This window comes from Acanthopagrus latus, chromosome 22 (assembly GCF_904848185.1).
Source record: "Acanthopagrus latus isolate v.2019 chromosome 22, fAcaLat1.1, whole genome shotgun sequence".
In the NCBI taxonomy this organism is placed as follows: domain Eukaryota; kingdom Metazoa; phylum Chordata; class Actinopteri; order Spariformes; family Sparidae; genus Acanthopagrus; species Acanthopagrus latus.
The window spans coordinates 19,315,554-19,337,443 of record NC_051060.1 but is presented as its reverse complement, the minus strand read 5'-3'; the positions used below and the strand labels follow the sequence as shown (position 1 = coordinate 19,337,443).

Here is a 21,890-nt window from a genome sequence, read left to right as displayed (position 1 = left end):
TGATGATAAAGCATTTGCTAATAAATCTTGTAGGGCTCATTTTCATTCATGATAAATCTACAGATTGTTCTCATGATTATCAGTTGATAATCATATAGTGTAGATAACAGGGTTGGTCCAATTTAAAAATTAGGTGTAAGGCATAAGACCGGCCTGGACCAGTTACACAGAATCTCATAACTAAATGTTGCACAAGACTCCCAATGACAGCCCATGAATGACAGTGTATCAGCACTATAGTCTATCAGGGCAACTGCAACAGGTTGTGTTTCACTGCTTAGGTACTTTGATTAATACCAAACAAAAGACAAATCAAATTCCACTCTAGTTATTACACTGATTGATTTTCTATCAAAGGTAACAGCACACACAGCCATCTTATTAGGATATAACCATCTGTCAGTATCTCTGTGTGGCTGGTCTTTGTTCCACCACTTTGGTTCTGACTGAAATAAATCAACATCTACTGGACAGATGCTGTTAAACCCAGTACAGATATTCATGGTCCTCAGATATGTAGACAGTAGTGATCCCCCAATATTTGTATAGATACGCCATGAGGTTCACATTTGTGGTTTTGAGGGAAATGTCTCAAAGGCTGTTACCTCTTACCTTTAAATAAATGTGTCAGAGGCATCAGTATCCCACTCAGGATGAAATGTAATCACTTTGGTGATTCTGGAACTTTCCATGCAGGGTCATCGCCAGGTAGAAAAATTCTTGTTTAGTTTATGATGAAATATCTGCAAAACTGTTGACATATTAGCAAATGCTGCATGCTGAAAACCAAAAGGGTAAAACAGTTGTTTAGAACATTCAGTTCAAGCTCTGAAGGGGAAAATGTCAAGAACATTTGACAGTCTTTTACCAACACCATCACCTTTCCCTGCCTTAATATCACGCCATTACATTTTGTTGACTTGCTCATGCTAAGCTTCCTATATTGTTTACCATGGCAACAAGCACCTGCTGCACAGCATGTTTAAGAAATGGGATGAAGACTGTCCCCCTGCCTCCTGGGTAAGTCCTTCACCAAGCACATAAAAACCATTTTATATGGAAGCTCCATGCCTCTGTGGGGTGCACTGGTGAAGTTGTGCAAGTTATTGCTTGTCAGGCTGATCAGGGCAGCAGGGAGCCTGTTCATGCTGAAGTGGTGCAATTTCCATTTCCATTTTCACTCGTCATCATTCGGTTTGCTGCGGTAACTAGGTAACCCTGATCCACAGACAAAGTGGATCAGTGTCTGTCTGAGAAACCTGGCTGGCTTTAATTCAGTCGATCTAAATGCAGACAGAAGCTGCAAACCAGGGAGGAAATGTTGAAAGAAACAAAGAGGTACAAGGGAAATGCTTAAATACGTCATCTCCTTTTTATCTGACACACAAGTGTTTGCCATTATGAAGATCCTCAATGACATATTGCATTCCCCTGCCACTTACCCTACCCTTAACCAGCAGAACATAGTGCCTAACCTCAACCCTAACCTTCACCTTAAAACCAAGTCTTCACCCACAAACATCCCTTCATTGTCCCCTCTTTCCAAAACTGTCCTGACACCTTGTCAACAGTTAAAACAGAGAGAAATGCAGTTGGAGCTATCACTCAATACAGTGCATCGCTCCGACAACAGTCCCTTTTGTACTCACTCACTCATTCCTGGACCTGTCCCCATTTCACGACCGGTACCAAAGATTAATGGGGTCTATTCTGGGCCGAGACCCAACCCCCATCAAAGTTTTGTGGAAATCTGTTAAGTAGTTTACTAAGTTTTGTGTATTCCTGCAGACGAACCAACCATCAAATAATAAACCAGTCAGCTAACCAACCAGCCAACCAACTATCCAGCCAACCAATCAATGGTCCAGTCAGCCAACTAACTAATAATTAACTAACCAACCAACCAATTAACTAACTAGTTAACAGACTGACCAAGTATACAGCCAACAAACAAAATGACTCACTCACCAATCAACCAACTGACTATCCAGCTTACCAACCAACTAACGAACCTCCCAACCAGCCAATAAACAAATGGATACATGATTATAATTAAGTCAACTGTTTTTTTTCCCCAAACATAACTGTCAGTAAAATTTCTCCATATTAGCTTTGTTATTTCTCATGTGGGAATACAATAATTGATGTGAGCTTCACTGTGTGAGTCACTCTGAAAATTCTACGGTGGACCAAAAAAAGAAAGGAAAAAAAAACAACATGTGGATGGTTGTTGAGTTGTTTTGTTTCATCTTAATCTTAGTCTATAAACATCTGTTCATGACACTCACCTTTATATTTACTGGAGAACATTTTAGCCCTGCAAGATTCAAAACATGGAGCACTTCAGTTTACATTTAACAGGCTAGTCCAATTACATACCCACTCAAACCCAGAGCTCCAGCAACAAACAAGATAAGGCACATTCACGTCACAACCCCGCGGCTCGCATCAGTGCAGCCCTGCTATCTTATTCGGGTTTCTTCACATCTTGACAAGATATAATCAGACTCATTGTAAACAGGATATTATGTTTACATGCAGCAACACCACAACCAAATACTAGAGCATGCAGAATATTAACAGGATATTGATGTGCAGAGAAACGCACTCTGTCACAGCAGATGTAATGCTCCCAATTGCTAGGCGGCACGGCTCTCGCCCCCTGTTCAGTGGCACTAACAAAAACTGCGACCCAGAAAGTCATTTTCAGAGGCAATGGGCCTGCGGAAGACAGAACAGGCGTCGGTTTGGATATTATTGCATGTGACAGAAAGCTCGCCCAAACTCTTGAAAGCTTTTTAAACAACAGTTTGACTTCTTAACATTAAAATTTCTGCAATAATAAATCATTTTAGCCGTGCGGACGGGAGGTGGCGGGGGTCATATTAATCTTCCAAAATAAAGGTATCTTGTGAACTCCTGTCAGCGGCGGTGACATCAAAGATTCTGCAGCCAGCAAAGTTTATCATCAACTTTGAGCGCTGGTAATTTTTCAGGGCATCCCCGATACATAAAGCCTCCTGTGTTATCCAAATTGATTTTCTCATCACCAGTGATCCCCTCGCTGATACTGGCAGCGACTTCTAGTTCCAGTATTTGGCTGAGCTTTAAGTGGATTCATCCCCCCACTGAGCAAAAACACTATATTTCTGTGCCTCATCTACTTGTCAGAGACGTAGGGGGAGGAGGAGGATAGAGGAGAAATAAAGGAAAGGAAGGAAGCGCTGATTGTGGAAGAAGAGAGAGGGGGTGAGAGAGGGTGAGAGAGGAAGAAAGTACGAGAACAGGAGTGGGGAGAGAGGCGCTTCGGGAACTGAACATTATTTAGACTAAATGAGGTCGAGACCTTGAGATTTACACTGAATCTCAAATGTAGTTGCTCACATTTGGAGCTCACTGTGTGTTTACGTGCTTGTGTACGGTGGTGTGTGTGTGTGTGTGTGTGTGTGTGTGTGTGTATGTGTGTGTGTGTGTGTGTGTGTGTTGGCTCGTGTCCATGTAGTCAATAGAATACCAGCCGGGTCAATGTCATTTCTCCTCTACTTAAAGCCTTATTTGGACAATAAGTGCTCTTTATTCAGGATAATATGTTAGTTGAATGCCTCATATAAACACATATGCCTCCATCACTGTCTGCCCGCATCATTCCTCTCCATCTCTCCTTCCTCCTCCATCATCGCGGGGGTAACAGGGCCACTAAAAAAGCCGACCTTCCATTGAGCACACCTTTCTGCATCCTCGGTCCAATCAGCCACCGCCTGCAGGTCGCCTTGGAAACAGATATCCAATAGGGGAGCGGATCGGGGAGCAAAGGTGTTCAGCTTGTGTGGACTGCTATGTCGCCGTTTAAACACTGCACGGACACACAGAGGGAGCGAGCTTAATGCTTTTTTTGTGACAGCACACAAAAACACAGCATGGTGCCACCCTTTTTTGATCATTCAACATGCAGCCGTCATTTTTTTTTTTTTTTTTTTTTTTTTAGGTTTGTGAATGGCTTCAAACAGAGGTGAGACCATGAGGGAGAACAATGCAAGGCTCACATCCAGGTCGCCACGACACAGCCAAGCTGCTGTGAGCTGTTCATTTCGACGATAGCAACAAATATGGAACTATCTACCCTGACATTGTAATAGCAAAGCAGCGGAGGGAGCTGAAAATTCAATTTCACCGATCACAATCTTATAATGTTAACCCTCAGCGCCATAATGGAGACAATGGTGCAACAATTTATTTCTTATATAGTTGAAAGGGGTTTGAAAATGTGTATTAAAACAGTGTCCGTACACCTCTGAAATCGTTTACCTTCAGGCTGACCTTGTGGATGTCATTGAAGATGCCTGACATTCAGTGTGTGTGTGTTTGTGTGTGTGTGAGTGTGAGAGTGTGTGTGTCCATTGATTCAAGTGCTCTATTTTGGAGCAAAATACCACAGTGCTGTTCTGCTCCACTTACACCAACACCTGTTTCCTCTGTCTGTTCCAACTATCTGTTCAGTGCCCATGCTTTCTCTGTCTGTCTGTCTATCTATCTATCTATCTATCTATCTATCTATCTATCTATCTATCTATCTATCTATCTATCTATCTATCTATCTATCTGTCTATCTATCTCTCTATCTATCTAGTCTAAAGACTAATCCTTCTGTTTCTCTTGCTCTCCTTCTCTCTAGCTGATGGGTTTTATCTACGCCTGCTATGTGGTCAAGCTCATTTCAGAAGAAGAGGATAGCTGTAAGTACAAAGTCAAACACGTGCATGCACACACACATTTTACAGCAGGTCAAAAAAAGAAAGCCATTAAAAAGTAGATGTTTGTATTCATCCTTTGGTAAAAGTCAAATTTTCTCAATCAATCCACTGTTTGCTAAAGTGCCCTTTGTTGCTTTGCCTGTCAGGCTTTCTATTCCAGCTAGTATGCAGTAAAAAAAAAAGCATTTTTATGAAACAATGGGCCTTTGATTTCAGAAAGAGTATACAAAAGCAGGCGTCTCATTGCTAACCACCGTTGACAAATGTCGCTACCACTTGTAATCGGCTGTTGCTGGTTAGCTAATCAAGCTAATGTTAGCACAAAGATTTGGTTGAACACCATCTGTGGATGACTTTTTCATTGTTTTAAACTGAGAGCCCTTAAATATAAACTTGATATCTACATATAAGATTAGTATGATAACAGGAAAAAGCATCCTAACCCGTCGATGATCCATATGGAGGACATAGAAATAAAGAAGCAACGTCAGTCGCACATTGCTGTGTAGAACTAGTTGTCTCAGTATTGTACGAATGACATGGACAAATGTAAAATCAGACTGGTATCTAGTCCTGACGTTGCCCTGTCAAACTGTGTGTTTTCACATATAACGTTATACAAGAAGATGTTTTAAAGATGAGCACTAACTCGTGTGTCTCAGGTAACGTTGTCTCGGGGGTCAACGTTGTCTGTCTTTTGGGAGTGTAAACTTCCCCAAATCTAAAAATTTGAATTCCTATTATGATAGAGGTGTGACCTGCCCTACTGTGCCACTGATTGGCTAGTTCCTGTTGCCATTGTTCGTTGGGTTGGTTAGGTTTAGGCATGAGGAGTGATGACTGGTTAGGAGTGTGGTAAGAATATCTGAGTAAGCCAGTTGAAGGCAGAGAAAGATGTTGATGAAGGCTCTCAGTCATCCAGGCCGTGAATCCAGGCGCTGTGTCATAGCCAACTGGACGTGTCTCACTTTCTTTAAGACGTTTCACCTCTCATCAAAGAGGCTCCTTCAGTTCTAACTAACTGGAGGGGAGTTGCAGGCGTTTAAACTCTGTGTGGGAGTGTCCTCAGAGAGTCGCTAAGGACACCTGTGAGCTCTGAGGTGAAAAGTCTTCAAGAAACTGAAACACAAGTTGCCTACAATACAGCTCCAAGAAAGGCAGAGAAAGGGTAAGATCAGGGTTATTGTTAGAGCACAACACAGTGGATGTGCTTGTTGAGAGGAGGACTGTTTCACAGTAATATAACCTGTAACCCCACAAACCAACCACTTAACAGAACGTGCTTACAATTGTTTTATTAATTTCATATAATTCTGCTATTTAACTGTCCAGTCTGAGTCTTAAGACAGCCCCACGCACACAGCTTCAACATGTCCACAGCTTGACAAAAATCGCTGTTGACCAGTTAGCAATTGAGATTTTATGACTCAGTGCCGGCAGCAGCTATTCCTGTGAACAAGATATCTCAGGAAGGCCTCGAGGGGATTTTATTCAAATTTGGTACAGAAAGTCCACTGGATGAACTGTTTAAATGTGGTGGTTAATGGATAAAGGTCAAGGTAACTCTGACCTCATTGACACCATTTTGGCCATTACTCAGACATTTTGTATGATGACTAATAGAATAAAATGATTAAGTAATGGCATTTTATATCCAAAAGGTCAAAGGTCTACTTCATCGTTATATTCAGCAGAAAATGCTCAACGCAATAAAACAGGATAACAACTGTGCAGGGGCATCAAACAGTGAGGCGCTGATTGTAGTTGAATTTTGTAAAGATAGTTTTGGCTGGTTACTCTCCTTTCCTTCGTTCCTCTTGTTCACTTTTGTCGAAACGAAGCAGAAGGGTTTGAATGGAGCCATTGCAGACTGAGGGCTTTTTTTTTTTTTTTTTTTACTGACCCTCACATAGAACTCAAAGTAAAATTTGTAGCCTCCATCAACCGGCGCCTCATTCATTTACAGTAACACTCGGAGAAAGAATCGAGAGGGTGTGAAGGACGAGGAGAGCTACACAGATGCCGGCAAGATCAGAGCTGCCCGTCGTTCGTGCGTCTCTCCTGCTTGCTTACCACTTTCTACCACCATCACCAGGAAACAGTCATCAGAGGCAGGGAAAGAACAGCCGTACATCATCTCTTTCTTCAGCCTTTTATCAATTCATCAACGCAACCGTGGAATTTGTGAAGTGCGAATGTTCTCCAGTGAAAGCCGACGCTGGCGAATCATTTATTGAGCGTTCAAAATTAATTTCCCATTTGAAGTGAGATACAAGTAGCAGAAGAGCAGAGTGAGGCGCATCATCACGTTAATTCCGTTGTGTTTTGAATGCAGCACGTGTCCGAGCGCATTAACTCGAATGAGCCCATTTACCTGAGGCCATCAGTTTAGTTATTCCATTAAACCGGACGCAGGACGTTTCTGCAGGCAGATCGATACCCAAGCATGTCTTATTCAACACTGAATTGAGGATGCTGTTTGCTTACACATAAATATTGATAGGTAATAAATGCAGGCCAGATCAGTGGAAATAGTTTTGAAGCGCTGAGAGGAGGCACGTTTTCCTGCTTCCCTTCGCTGCCCCGAGCAGGATCGGGGATTGAGATTGACGGGGGTAAATGATTTCCATCTGCTGTGAAAACTTGTGAGACCAGCTTCTGTTTGTGACGCCTCTTCATGTGACGACCCCCTGTTCTCAATGAGGCCGCGGATAAATATTAAATCAGCAGCATTGTAGAGTGAAGAGTGATGTAACAGTGTTGTTCTCCCACTTCCACAGGGTGTAATTGAGTTTCAGGGGTTATTTTTTGAAAGGCGAATTTTTTTTTTCAACTCTCCATTTTAATAAGCTTTGTGATGACAGGAAGCCTAAAATGCCACTTGTTCCATGTCTGAATAATTAATGTCTAACAGTTATTATTTGGCCTTTGCTTAACTGTTGTATTTTGGCCCTCGGCTCTCGGCGCTGCACATTCCTGCTCGTCTTGCACCCTGGGAGAGAGTTTGCTGGAACTAAGCAACGACTTCAGATGAGAGAGGAGCCCGAGTGTAATGCTGTTTAGGACATTTACATATTAAATCGTTCCTATCTTCACTGAGGCAACTGCAATCTTATTAAAAAACTTAAAATTGGAGCCTTCATCAATCAGTTTTGTCTTTAAAGGCCATAAAAAAACGTTATTTTTTTCTATGTGTGATGGAGTTCTGCTTCATGAAACTCTCGTCGACCAAAGTCAGAGCAGTTTTGGTTATTTCACGTGCAAAATTCTGGTATTTTTCTGGCTGGTTTTAAGTGGGTTCAGTACAAGATGATCTCACAACAGACGCTCGCTGCAGGCTGTTCTGTTCATTGTCGCTCTGCTCTCCACTTAGATTACTCACTTTCTCCCAAAAAAAATTAAAAAATAAATCTGCTTTGTATATTAATTTTAGCAAATTAGGTACCAAATAACTGAGCGGCCAAAACCACATTTTCACATTACACACAAGTTACACGTAGATGCATTCTGGGTCGAGCATGCTTTGGACTTCAGAGATGAGGCAACGCTTCGTGCTCCGCCCAAAATCCTGCTGCTACTGCTTCCTGCTTGCACATGCTCTGTCTCACAAGTAGTAGCTGCGGAGTGAAACATCACGTTCAAAATACTCAAAGACGCGTCACAAGAGAAACCATCTCTGTTAAGAGTTGCATATGTGCATTACCGATCCGACAGCTGACAAGGTTCAGGTTTTACTTCATCACTTTTTCAAACATAGTGCTGACGATGCTCAAGCTCTGTTTGAACGGAGACGCTTAAAACTGTGTGGTAATGGCACCTGAAAAAGGGGTCAAAAATGACGATGCCCACCCAGGTGTGATTCTGTCACACAGAGTGTTGCTGAGCCGATGAACACCCCTAAATACTGCAGAGTCATTCGACATGGGAGTGAAGGGCGATTCTACTGATTCACCTAGCAGACAAAAGCCAGATGTTAGCTGGTGTTAGTGGCTGTTCTGTCAACTGTTAGTCACTTTAATGACAGTTGTGTGGTCGTTGACTCAAGTAGTCAGCACTGTCAGCTAATGTCTGATCAGACAATACCCTCACAGCCCTGATTAAGCAGATAAGCTGAGCTTTAGAGTATTAAACTCTTCATAAATAATAACCACAAACACTTTGGTTTTAATTGTGTCTTATTTAGTTGTGAATATTTAATGTTAGAAAGAGATACTAATAATTAGGAGTGAAGCTTCCAGGGGCTTTAACAAATTTGGACATGTTTCACCGCCATGCATCGCCGGCTAACCATCTATTCCTCCGCAAGCTGTTTGGGAGCTGCAGCCTAGCAGAGGCGTGTTACACACCTGACATGTGACCAGTCTGTCACGGGGCTAACACATGTAGACAAACACGCTCGTGCTCACGTTCACACCTGGGGGCAATTTCCAGTTCACCTACATCTAATGTGTTTGGACCGTGGGAGGAAACAAGGGCACAAACATGGGGGAAAACATACAAACCGAAAACAAAGAGCGCTTAATTGTGAGCCGCACCAAGTTTTCTCAAGAGACGAATGCTATCAAGACGGAATCAGGATTCAAAATTGAGGTTTCGGGCCACTATTAAAGCTTAATGAATGAGTAGGCAACGGGTGGCACCGTGTCACAGGCATCATTTTCACGCGACGAGGAAGATAATTTCCCCCTGTAATAATTTTGCGATTCACTGTAATCTTCGAGTTTTCCGAGTCTTGGCTCCTGAGCGTGGCTGCGGAAGGCGCCGCGCGATAATGCAGTCTGGGAGACTAAACAATAATCAGGGAGCTTTGTTGGAGAAATGTGCCATGGGTGAAGAAGCTAATACTCATTGAGGACCTATGAAGATTCTGAGTTGCTGAGAAAGCTAATTACTCTGATAATTATGCTGTGCGTGTGTTAGCGAATGTGTGTATGTGTGTGTGTTGGATGTCTGTGTGTGTGGTTGAGTCTGTGTGCGGGAGATTAATCATAATGGTCTGTCCTATCTGTCTCGCAGCGACTCAAATGTGTCAGATTCTTATCACACACATGAACAACATGCGTACAGACACGCAGCTATTAATCATTACGTTCGACAATAATAATGAGTATTCACAACTGGAGAATAATTAAATGCTGCAATAATTTTAAATAATCGAAGCTTTAAAAAACAGGAAATCTGTTTGCTGCTTTTGTCAGACTACATTTTGTGGTTTCTGGAGACATTCGCTCATGTTCCATCTTCGCCAACGGGACAAATCCTCGGCCCTCATGAACGACAGATCAGAATTTTTTTTTTTTTTCTAATCGGGCTGCTCCAGTTTGATAAGCAGCACACCGACAAGGTTAGAGGCTCCATTTCCTCTCGTGTTCGAAGGGGTCGAGCGTTGCAGAAAACTCTGCTGAGACTATTTGACTGCAGCATGAATCAGCAGGAAGCCCTTACCGCTCGCACCGGGCCATTCCTCCACAAAAGGCTCTGCACAAAGGAGCAGTACGTCGAGCGCCGGCAGTGGCTGTGCATTGTCTGCGCGGAACAACCGTAATGAGCGGAATGATCTCAAAATATCACAGTCTTGCAGCGGTTCAGGCAGACTGCTGACAGACAAAGAAGATCATCTGTTGTCCCGTTGTGTGGCGAAATCCAAAAATTTCACATGAATGTGTTAAGAGGATTAAAGGGGACGTGTGAGAACTCACAGCTAAGATGTGCTGATTTGAATTTTTACATAACCTCAGAAGAATTAACAGAACAAGAAAGGCGTGTGAGGACGGATACCTTGACCCGGAGACACAAACTGAACAAATCATTTTCATGCATAATTGGATTTCATGCATTTCATGCATTCATGCATTTTGTGAACACACCAGTATTATTATATTTAGGGGGAAATATGCTTATTATCTTTCATACCTACAGCCAGATAAGTAGATACCACTCTCAATTCTGTTCAGTGACACTGAAGTCGCTACACATGCAGCTGATTAGCTTAGCTTATCATCAAGACAGGAAACACAGGAAAGAGCCGCCTGGTTTCGTTTAAATCCTCCGACTAGCTCCTCTAAACGTCACTCATGTTTGTTGTATCCGGCTTGTTCAGTCTGTACGTGAACAGAAATGTAAAAATTAATTTGTGGTTATAAGGCGAGTAACATGTTGAAAGCAAAGGCATACTTATGCAAAACAGAACAAAACTACATTTAAATTGAGATTATTTTGTTATTTTGTAAGAATGAAACAAACTCAATATAAGGCAGGGCTCTGGGGTTTTCCTCATACATACTCCCAAAAATCTACCTTACAGCTTTTATATCTTATATATCTTATCTTACCTTAGCTGGGGGGGGCCACTATAAATATTTGGATGATGGAGCCAGGCTAGCTGTTAGCCCCCCCCCCCCCTCTAGCCTTTACGCTATGCTAAGCTAACCGACTGTTGTTACATATTTAGACATGAGAGTGGTACTGATCTCACGAAAGCAAGCAAGCGTATTTTACAAAAGAATTTTAGTTGAATCATTCAAAGTTTAACTAAAACTGCCGACAGAACGCAAAGAAAAATCCAGTGTCAGAGGTGTAATCGCTAACGAGCTAACGGTAGCTACAGTTAGCGGTCAGTCAGCGATTATTCTGCTGATTTGCTGCCAATTTTTTGGTTTTAAGTGTGAATTCGACATACAGCTCCAGCATTACATCCGCTCAACACAACATGCGATGTAAAGATATGAATACATAACGGCTCCATGCATATTCATTCACTGTTTAGTCAACTAGATTTTTTTTTTTGATAGGCATCCACAAACAAGTCAGCGAAATCAGTGCATTTGTTGGGAATCAAATTACCCGACTGCGTTTGATGCTGGTTTGGACTCCTCTCCCTGCTCATTGCCGGCTTTAGGTACACTTACAGCCACTTTTATCTCGCAGTGACAGCTGCAACTTCCACATTGTACTTGATGTTATGAAATCATACTGAATAAATAAGAAAGTATGCTGCTGATCAAGGTGAGGAAGCAGCCTTTTATGAGCTCTGCAACATCAAAGTAAAAAAATATATATATCATGGCCTCCTCTCTTCAGAAGTCCAGGCTCGCTGCCTGAGTCTGAGGGAAGCAACCACCTGCTGGCAGCTCCACAGCCCGGGAATCTGTGGAGCTATCCTAGATAATTTAGGATCCGAGAGTATTCTCAAGGCATAAATATATATCACCGCATAAGTCTTCGTCGCCCCCCCCTCCCCCCCCCAAATAGAATTAGAATTGCATCACAGAGTTTTTATATAGGTTGAGGTAAAATTTTCACACGAAGCATTTCCCTACCCTGATTCGCTGTGAGAGCAGCAGCGGTAGAAGTGGTGTTTCTGGTACAAAATGTCCTGTTGAGACCTCGGTAGGTGTAGGAGGCCTAATGCAATGAATCATTTGTGGTGGGAGGTTCCCAGCTGATAACCACAAGGCACACACTTCCCTCTAATTGGTGTTGTTTTTTGTGCAGTTGACTTTATAGGAGGGTTCGACTCGTACGGTTACCAGGGGCCTCAGAAGACCTCCCACCTTCAACTACAGCCCATGTACATGTAAGTATATTTACACTCACTTCAACCGCATATCTGCCCACAAATACCTTTTTGAAACACTTTGATTATGTTTTAATCACACACCCACAACATGAGTCTTAAATATGTGCGTAAAATAGCATATCAGACATATATGGGGACATATCAGAGATTTGGTATCGCAGAATCATAAAAGCATTCAGTAAAACATCATATATTATCTTAAAATAGGGATGAACTATTACAGAACCATCCTTACTGAAGAATGTCATAAGTTAGGAATGCTATGTTGGGATGATAGCATCAAAATGCGATCCTGGTGGAGAAGCTTAAATCAGTTTTACCTCAGTGGAGAAGCTAGCATCGTTGTTATCCTGTTGGAGAAACTAAAACTGATGTTATTCTGGTGGAGAACACCAACATTTGCCTGTTGGAGACATTAACACAAAGCTAACACTGATGTTCGCCGGTTAGAAAAGCTAAAATCTATGTTAGCCTGTTAGAGAAGCTAAGACTGATGTTAGCCTGTATGGGAGGGGGGATCGTTGATGTTAGCCTGTTTCAGAAGCCAACACAGGTTTTAGCCTGTTGGAGAAGCTGAAACCAATGTTAGTCTGTTGGAGAAAACACCAAGCTTAGCAAGTTTGCTAAGCTATCATCAATATTAGCCTGTTGGAGAAGCTCACACTGATATTAGTTGTCGGAGATATTAACACCATTTTTAGCCTGTTGGAGAAGCTAACTCAGATGTTAGCCAGTTAACTTTAAATTACCCATGTCAGTATATTTGGGTATGCACCCTCTCCTCCACCAACACCAACACGATAATGCCTCTGACTTATCAAACCTAAAATTGAATGCCTCTCTTCAGTTGTCCGTGATAGCAAGCTAGCTAGCCAGTGACAAGTGAAGTGAGACAGCTGTTGTCATGGATACAGACAGTCCCATGTAACAGACAGATACCAACATGACAAGATGAGTGCTAATGGTAATTTTTTCCCTAACCCCCTCTCATCAACAGAGCACCATGTTTAGAGACAAGTATTCATCTGCCTTTGACATCAAGAGTTTTGTGCAGTGTGGATGATATAAGCACGTTCTCGCTGTATCAGCATAAGAGCTTATCATTTATCAGCACAAGGTCTCATCAGTTACCACTGTTCGCTGTATCCTTGATGGCTTTTTCGCTGAAGCTGTGTTTCATAATTAGGTGTTTTGCCCACATTGACTGAAAACAGCATCCTCCTGAGAATTGTTGTTTGTTTTTTTGTTTTTTTTAAAGCTTTTATTTCCTATCTGTGGGACGGATTCTAGTTTGTAATGGTGATTTCCTGAGTCTGAAACCGTAGATTCCAGTTTCATGGAACACTTTCAGCTGTTCTTAGTGGGGAGAGCCGAAAGGATAACACAAAATGAGTCTGAGTCCCGGCTCAGACAGCCCTGCATCAATCTCGCTGTCTCACTTCGTCCAGTGAAAAGCGAGAAAAGCAATACAGCAAAAGCTACACCGCCGTAACAAACAACAATACGCAATAATGGTGATTCCACTGATGCGCAGGGGACAGGTGATCAATGGCTGCTTTTATTAGAGAAAAGAGCCCGAGCAAATTAGAGAGGGGTACAGGCGGACCGAGCGAGAGATCGAGAAGGAGAAATTGAGATCAAGATGGGCGAGAGAGCACTAGATAGAGAGAAGGAGAGAGAGCGAGACAGCGGCAGAAAGGAAACACCGAGTGATGGATGAGACGTAGGGCTAAACAAAGAAGAAAGGCAATAAAGGGCCATTCTGTAGTTTTATATGTCCCTTGTGGAAGTCATAACACAGATCATAAATCATTGGCCCCCAAGATAATGGCTACACACACACAAACACACGCGCGAGAGCTGGAGCGTGACTGCAAATATCTCTGCACACACGGACGCAGGTACGAGCGCGCACACTCAAAACGCTGCACACAGAAAACACCTAAATGTGCTGATAGACATCTTGCACTCACTCATTAATGTACACACACACACACACACATACACACATACAGACACACGTAAGTGCACGCATACACTCGCGCAACATCGTCGTCAATATGCTATCATGGTTCCCCAGCTGTTGTCCCGTCGCTTTGGTGTTTATTAGCTCCGGCCAGAGGGACCAATAAAGAAGCATCAGCTGTACCGTCCCAATGGAAATCTCTTCCCCTCCCTTTCCAAGGCACTCTTTCAACCAGCCACCCACACAGATACTCACCAACTACAAAAAAAAAAAAAAAAACACAACAACAACAATTACCGCCTCCAGAGTTTTGTAGAAATACGCTCTCCCTTTCCAGAACAAAAACTCTCTCAGATCAACTTATCGCTGACCTCCAAAAGCCTGTGTTTCTCCGGGTGTATTCAAATGAGAGTAAGAGAGAGAGTTTAGCATAATCCCTAACACTGCCGGACCTAAAAAAATGTTTATAAATAATAATAACAATACAGAGAGGGGAGGAAAAAAAAAAAATCAGATGCCGGCCACAAACATCTTTATTCATTTTTTTGTTTCCCACAAGTGGTGTTTTATTTCTGCATCAGTTGTTACAGCCTCATGATTACACTCATGATTGCACTCATAGCTGGTCGGTTCTGTTCAGTTCATGAAACACATGGAGGTTTTTATCCCTGTATAAAGCTTTTGTTGATAGGAAAAATGAATTAAACCTTTTCTTTAGGAATCCAGGATACCGACATTAGTGGTATATTGGTATCTGTGCTAAAGCAGGAAGTTTAAATGTAATATGTATTAAGTAAACTTATATTCACATAGACTTTAAGCTAATTTATGATCCCAATACATAAGAAAATAGATACTTCTGTTTCAAATAATATTACAGTCGCTGCTCACATTCTTCCATGTGTGGATGTAAAGCAATACAAACACAAGAGGGCGCCCACATTGACCCCACCCTCCTGACTCCCGGGGGAGCTGCTCCTTTGGTCCACATCTCTAAGCTTCAGAAAACATGTAGACAAAATCAGCGCAAGTACGAAGAAGACGAGTCCGTCTGTATCGATATGTGTATCTAACGCTGAGCACAAATGAGCCTTTATTCTCGACAGCAGCTGTCAACAAGCTCTCTTTGTTTTCACGGCTGAATAAACTGAATAAACACACTGACCTTCAAGGACAACACAATTTCACTCTGTTTTACTTTGTTTACATGTGGCGGACCCTGCCACCTTTCTAGCTGGGGACTTTATTTTCCCTCTGAGAACAGTTTGTTTATTCAGTTATGAAAATTATAAATATTTAAGAGTTTGCATTTACCTCATCAGTATTGTAAATATTACATCATAGCTTTTTTTTCAAAACTACATAATGCACCTTTAATTAAAGATTTGAATGCCTTTATTTGACTTGTAACAGAGTACTTCTTCACTGTGGGGGTTGCCATTTTTTCTTCTCTACGCTATAATAAGGTAACACAAGTGGAGAAGGGTCATAAAGTCTTGGAATTTAACTCAGTAATGTCCATTATACAACAAATTGGACCAAAGATTTGCTAACGTTAGCGACCACAAGCTACCGGTCACACCAGACCAAACGAGCAGCGAGCCTGTGTTCTTTCTTTTCCTGATATTTTAGGTGAAAATATCACAGCCAGCGTGCAGACGATAAGCTCTCTCTCTCTCTCTCTCTCTCTCTCTCTCTCTCTCGAGCATTATTTTCTTTCCTAAAATACGCAGCGCTTCTGATGTCCTCATCAAGCAACATTATGTTGTTGGGCTAATTTGCCCGAGTGAATCTCTTTATCAAGGACGCTACTGAGCAAATGCACCGCTCAGCATTTTATCATAAGCCTGTTAATCTTCTGTTCTCAACCTTCTCAAGTAGCTTCAGCGTTACATAAAACATCATTTTTGTTCCACAGTGCAGTGTGACAGCAGACTGAATGTTCTTTATGTGGTCTCCCTCAACATGCCTTCTTTTCATGACTCACCAGTGGCAGTTTTAGGAGCTTCACATAAACATTTACCTTTAAATCTATACAGCCATTAAAATGGATTCAGTCACTGTTTTGAATGACACTCTCCTCTCCTCTCCTCTCCATCCAGGTCAAAGTAAAGCCAGGAGCTACACGAGGAGCGCTGCCTTACCAGTCACCACTGCTTAACATCCTGCTTTTACTACTCCGACTGTCTTTTAATGAGCAACAACCAGGACACAGACAGACAGGATACAGAAGACACTGAGACACTTTCAACCTACAATCTCCTTCCCTCCCCTCCCCAGTACTCGGTCCGATTGTTTGCCTGGTTTTGCCCTCTGTTGTTTTTCACGGAGTTGGATCTGTTCCTGGTGAAACGCTGGCCTCTTGTGGTTGAACACGGTAACTGCAGGACATGTGTGACAGCCAGCCCCAGTTACAACAGGTTTTTGTTCTTTGTTTTGTTTTTTTTCGTGTCTCTGAGGGATCAATCAGGAGCCAGTGACTTGCTTGCTTCCTCTTGTGCCGTTGGGTATCTGCATTGTGAAAAGAAAAACCAAAGAGGCCGCGGCTCATTGGTGGATTGCTGATGCGTTTTTCTTTCTGGGGGGGGCCCTCTTCAGGACAGATGTTAATATGGAGCCTCTGTTTTTTGTTGTGGTATCTAACAGCTCTCGAGTGCAGATACCAAAGAGACACTTCAACGTGTACACAACAGAGTTTATCCGTCTCTGGAACGTTCAGCTCTTTGTGCCTGACAGATAAAGACACTGGACTTCCAACCATCAAGCATCTACTAACACGACTGCCGATACAGGAATGTCACACAACTTTTTTCTTTTTCAACTTTCTGGTGCATTCGGGGGGAGGGAGTGTTGTCACGTCGGAAACATTGAATGTTAAATAACAAGTGTGTGGTGTGTAGATTAACATACTGTCACTTCATACAGTGCATGTGTACAGGAAAACAGACACGCTCGGATACATCAAGCATGCACACACACACGCACTCACACACATAACAGATGTATTAACTTTTTTTTTTACAACTAATGTGAATCTTAATGTTTACAATAGAATTTCAGTCTGCCGAGACAGAAAGACTGAACACCGGACAGACAGACAGACAGGAGACTCTGTGACATTTTTAGCTGCAGCATCCCAACAGGCTGTGGGGTGTTTTCTGCCATATTAAAACAAAGGGGAGCGGTTTGTTCCCGCTGTGTCTTTTGGTCTCTTCCCGTCTAAATATTTTGTCTTCCATCTGAGACAGACCGGCGGAGGTAGATAGAGACAAAGAAGAAACAGCCGCCGAAAGAGGGATTGAGGTCAGTCAACAGTTTTCCCCTCCACCTCTCGTCTTTTTGTAGCTCTCGATTGCCAAGCCTCCATTGATACTCACCCATTTCTTTTCAGCGCGGCAACTTATTCTCTTGCTTTAAAAAAAAAAACCTGCTGTGATCCCAGTACGGCTTCCCAGAACAGCCTTATCTGAAGCGTCCACAGAAATAGTTCAAGCAGCAGCCAAAAAAGAAAAAGAATCGTCCACAGGCTACGCTTACATAAAGAGAAAAATACACGCCGTTTACAGAAATGACAAAATGACAATCACAGTCAGAGTGGCCTGAATATCATCCAGATTGGCTTTTTTTTCCTCTTTTTTTTTGGTGACAAAAAGCAGACAAATGACTGTTGTCATCGAGCAGGAGCAAAGCATCTGAGTTAGACGGTTTGATTATTGTTTTGATTGGAGGGAATGGAAACGACAGAGGCTGATTCTTCGACGACACCCCTCACCTGCAGACTAACTAGGACGAAACATTATACCCCCGCCTCCTTCCCCTGCACCTCACTGCTCGAATTTTAATGTTGAAAGTGCCAACTGTGTCACCACGAGGATATCTGTAGAGCCTGGTTTCTATAAGCCGCAGACTGGGACCAAAATAATGGCTCTCAGGTTCTTTTTCTTGGGTTCCAGTGTAAGAACAAATAGAAAGAAAATCACATTTGCATTCCAGGCTGTCAGCAGGTTTTCTTTTTGTTTGTTTTTTTAATCTGCTCGGAAAAAAAATCAAACCGATTCCTTCTGGAAAATGTGACTGAACAGTTCACATTTGTGGACCAAAAGTTTCGAGGCCTTCAAGGTACGTTTCTGGGCGCAAACACTGACTGAAGGATGGACTGAATGACCGACTATTTCGCCTCAACAAACTGATCTCAAAGTCCACCTTCCTCCTCCTCCCTCCCCTCCGCCTGCCGGTTATCTTCAGCAGTATATGTTTTGTAACATAACTGTGTGGGTTACGTTCAGAGCCGCTGGCCCCCCGTGAGGCTCCGCTCACGGTCACTCTGGAGGAGAGGAAAACAACATTTTTGTGTGTTTGCATGAGTCGTTTCCCAAACTGTTGCGTATTTAATCTCATGCTGCGTGTGACTAACTAGCTACTTAAAAGTGGGAACTGTTTGGTTTGTCGAATGCTCCTCAACTCTCTCCAGAGAGTCCTAAATGTGAAACTTTGTGATTTTTTCTATAAATAACACAGTCTGAAATGTCTGCCGAGTAAAGGAGTAAAAATAGCTACTACAATGTAAAACGATGAAATGTAACTTTGAACTTCTAGACGTTTTTTAATCACGTGGCCGTGTTTACTGTTTTTTCTAGTTGACTACTAATGTATGATGTTGTGTACAAGTGGGACTACTATGTTTTATTTCTTCTAATTGTACAGCGTATTTGGAAATGAGCGAGCGAGAGGAGGACAGGAGGAAAGAGAAATTAGTCACACTATAGTCTGTAATTCTTCCACGATCCCTTCTGTCAGGGCGCATAATTAACTTTACAGTATTCATTTATACTTCAATTATCAAACAACACCACGCGCTGCTTTTCCGTAAATAAAGCGACTGCAGATAAAGAGTCCCTTTTTTTTTTCCAAAATTCAAATCAGGAGCTAATGTGGTGAAAAAGGGTCACACATCCATTATTTAGAAGCTTAATTAAAAAAGATAGTCGCTCCTGTCATTAGCAAATGACGCTATTTGAACTGAAAGTTAATTTATTTTTGTATTTATTTGCCTTTAATTGAGTCGATCAGTTCAGTGTTACCTAACAAATGCAACACATTGAACATAACGTGAGACTGAAGCAATCAGAAAGGATTTAGGACGTATAATGTGACTCCCGTGTGTGTGCGTATGCGTGTGTGCGTGCGTGTTAGACTTTGTACTGCAGTACGCCGTTTCTGTGTCATGGTGAACTCGAACAACACTTGAACCCAGAGGCTGCAGAGCGACACCTTTCAACCCGGATCAGTCACAAGGAAATTAAAGATCTCATCTGAGATTTTGTTAATGAAAAAGCAATAACAACATTAATAACATATTAAAAAGTAATAACAATGACAGGATTTATCTTTTATCTTCACGGTCGTTTGATCACATTCTCACTTTGGAACAGTCAACAGAGCGTTCGCCTGTAGATGCAAGAAGGCACATCTGTACAGAGAGCGGTAAATATTAGCAGAAGAAGTCGGAGCTGTTATTTTGTTGTCGGTGTCAATAAACATTCAGTCAAGCTATTGTCTCTCAATCTGTCCTAAAACAGAACTTCTTCATTCTGTCGTGAGTATTTATGACTCTTTTCTAACAGTGAGTGAATATGAATAATGTAGCATGCTAACCAGCTCGCCCTGACCTGTGCTGGTCCAAAGCTCCTGTGCTAGCTGTGTAAACACAGACACACACACAACTTAGTGCTCCGAGCGTCCAGTCCAAAACCGCTAGCTTGCATGGCTAACTGAGCTCACTACCTACAGGCAGCTACATATAGCAGCAGTTAGCGGTTACTCTGGTGATACACTGCCCTCTATTTGTTGTGAGAAAGAATTTGATGGGTGGCCAATTCTTACATCTTGACCCTTAAGTCTGTATTGAATTATTGTCACTGGTACAATAACAATTAGATTAAAAATGAACAAATCTGTAAATGACACACACACACAAAATGTATGTCAATAATTAGATGATATGAATAAATATAAACAGATCCACCAAGAAAAGTGTAGGACCGAGGATAAAACCCTGAGGTGCTCCACAGCTCAGATTCTTCATGTAAGGAGTGGAGAGTCTTAGAAATATCTTCCCACACATCATCTTCTATTAACATGAAATCACTCCCATGTAAATGTAGATGGAATATGGCATGACAGGAACATTACTCAGTGTTTGCACAACTGCCAGTGAAAAAACAATAACCGGATATTCTCCGTGACTCTGGGTTGACTTGTCACCGTTCACCACTGACCAGAACCATCTATGTTGGTTTAACTCCTTCTCTTTTCATGGTGGCTTTCCCACAAAGTGACTGACTGTACATAAACTACACAGCTGGGAATAAAGTAGACAGTGGAGAAGGAAAGTCTGTCCAGTGTCGTCTGTTCTCTGACTCAGACATTTGTTTGAACTTTCCATGACCTCAAATTATGAACATCTGCTTCGTTATGCAATTGAATGTGAATTGAAATTGAGTTATTTTATTTAGTAATGTTGACTCCAGTATTTGAGCCCTGCAGAAAATGATTGAAATGAAGCTGAACCTGTTGGAACAGAATCCCAAAAGACAACTGAGGGCGAAAACCCAGATCACTTTCTCTTTTGATTTCAGACCTCTCATCTGACCAGTCATCCGTTCCTCCTTAACTTGCACACACACACACACACACACACACACACACACACACACACACACACACACACACACACAAAGAGAGAGAGGAAGTCATTTCCAGGAAGCACTATTGTTCATTTGCCAAGGAAAATACGCAGGTAATCAGTAAGCTGAGAGGAGTGGGTGGATTTCTTACATCCTCGTCTTGCGCTCAAAGCAAAATTCTGTGTTTAAATCCCTGAGAATAATTGTGTTTAAGTAAAACATGAAACATCTACCCAATTAGCGCTAAACACCTATTGAGTTAGAAAGAAAATCCCTCTTTATGCTGAGTTTAAGATAGAGTAAATGCTCAAGGTTGGAAGTAGCTTCATGTAGTTATTTGCAGCCTGCAGAGCGTCCCCCCGCTTGTTTGACCTGTTTAATGTGGAACAGCACACTCCAGAAAGTGTCTGCTGGGTTTTTCTGGCTCCTTGAAGCAAAGCCGAGACTCGCACTTGTAAAAAGGCTTTTTAATATTGTTGGCTTTCTCCACTAAAACCAATTGGGCACAGCCAGGACAAGCAAACTAATTACCGCATGGCTTACACCCCTATGGCATTAATGAGGAATTGTAACAGCACTAACAACCCATTTTACGGCCGCCCCAGTTAGATTTATTTGAAAGTTGTTGCCAACGGCGCCCAACGAATAATGTGTCTATCCAAATTACTTCCATTCTTATGTGTTCAAGTGTCACTTTCCCTTTCAAAATTAAATTAATTCTGGTTAAAGGGGGGATTTTATATAAAAGTGAGAAATGTGTGTGCAGCACGATGAAAAGTAAAAAGATCTACACCCTTTCAAAGAACTGTATGTAGCCTGGAGCTAGCCTGCAATGATCACCACATCCAAGAGTAATGATATAATAGTAATTATGATAACGGCACCATATGACTTCTTCAATTCCATCT

General features: G+C 42.1%; 1 protein-coding gene across 2 annotated transcripts in view; it reads left to right on the top strand.

Moving 5' to 3' along the window:
• Window positions 1–19,850, top strand: part of nkain2 (sodium/potassium transporting ATPase interacting 2) — an 85,916-nt gene extending 66,066 nt beyond the window's left edge. Inside the window, exons 5-7 of one of the 2 annotated variants that reach the window (XR_005072526.1) lie at window positions 4,673–4,733; window positions 6,718–6,862; window positions 12,246–12,325. Coding sequence is in view for 1 of the 2 variants with exons in the window: in XM_037086550.1 (XP_036942445.1) it covers window positions 4,673–4,733; window positions 12,246–12,327; window positions 16,399–16,408 (153 nt within the window). In the remaining variant the exon portion in view is untranslated. Of the gene's footprint in view, window positions 1–4,672; window positions 4,734–6,717; window positions 6,863–12,245; window positions 12,328–16,398 lie in introns of those variants that run through there. The other variant, XM_037086550.1, reaches the window with a different exon arrangement.
• Window positions 19,851–21,890: the final 2,040 nt, after the last annotated feature.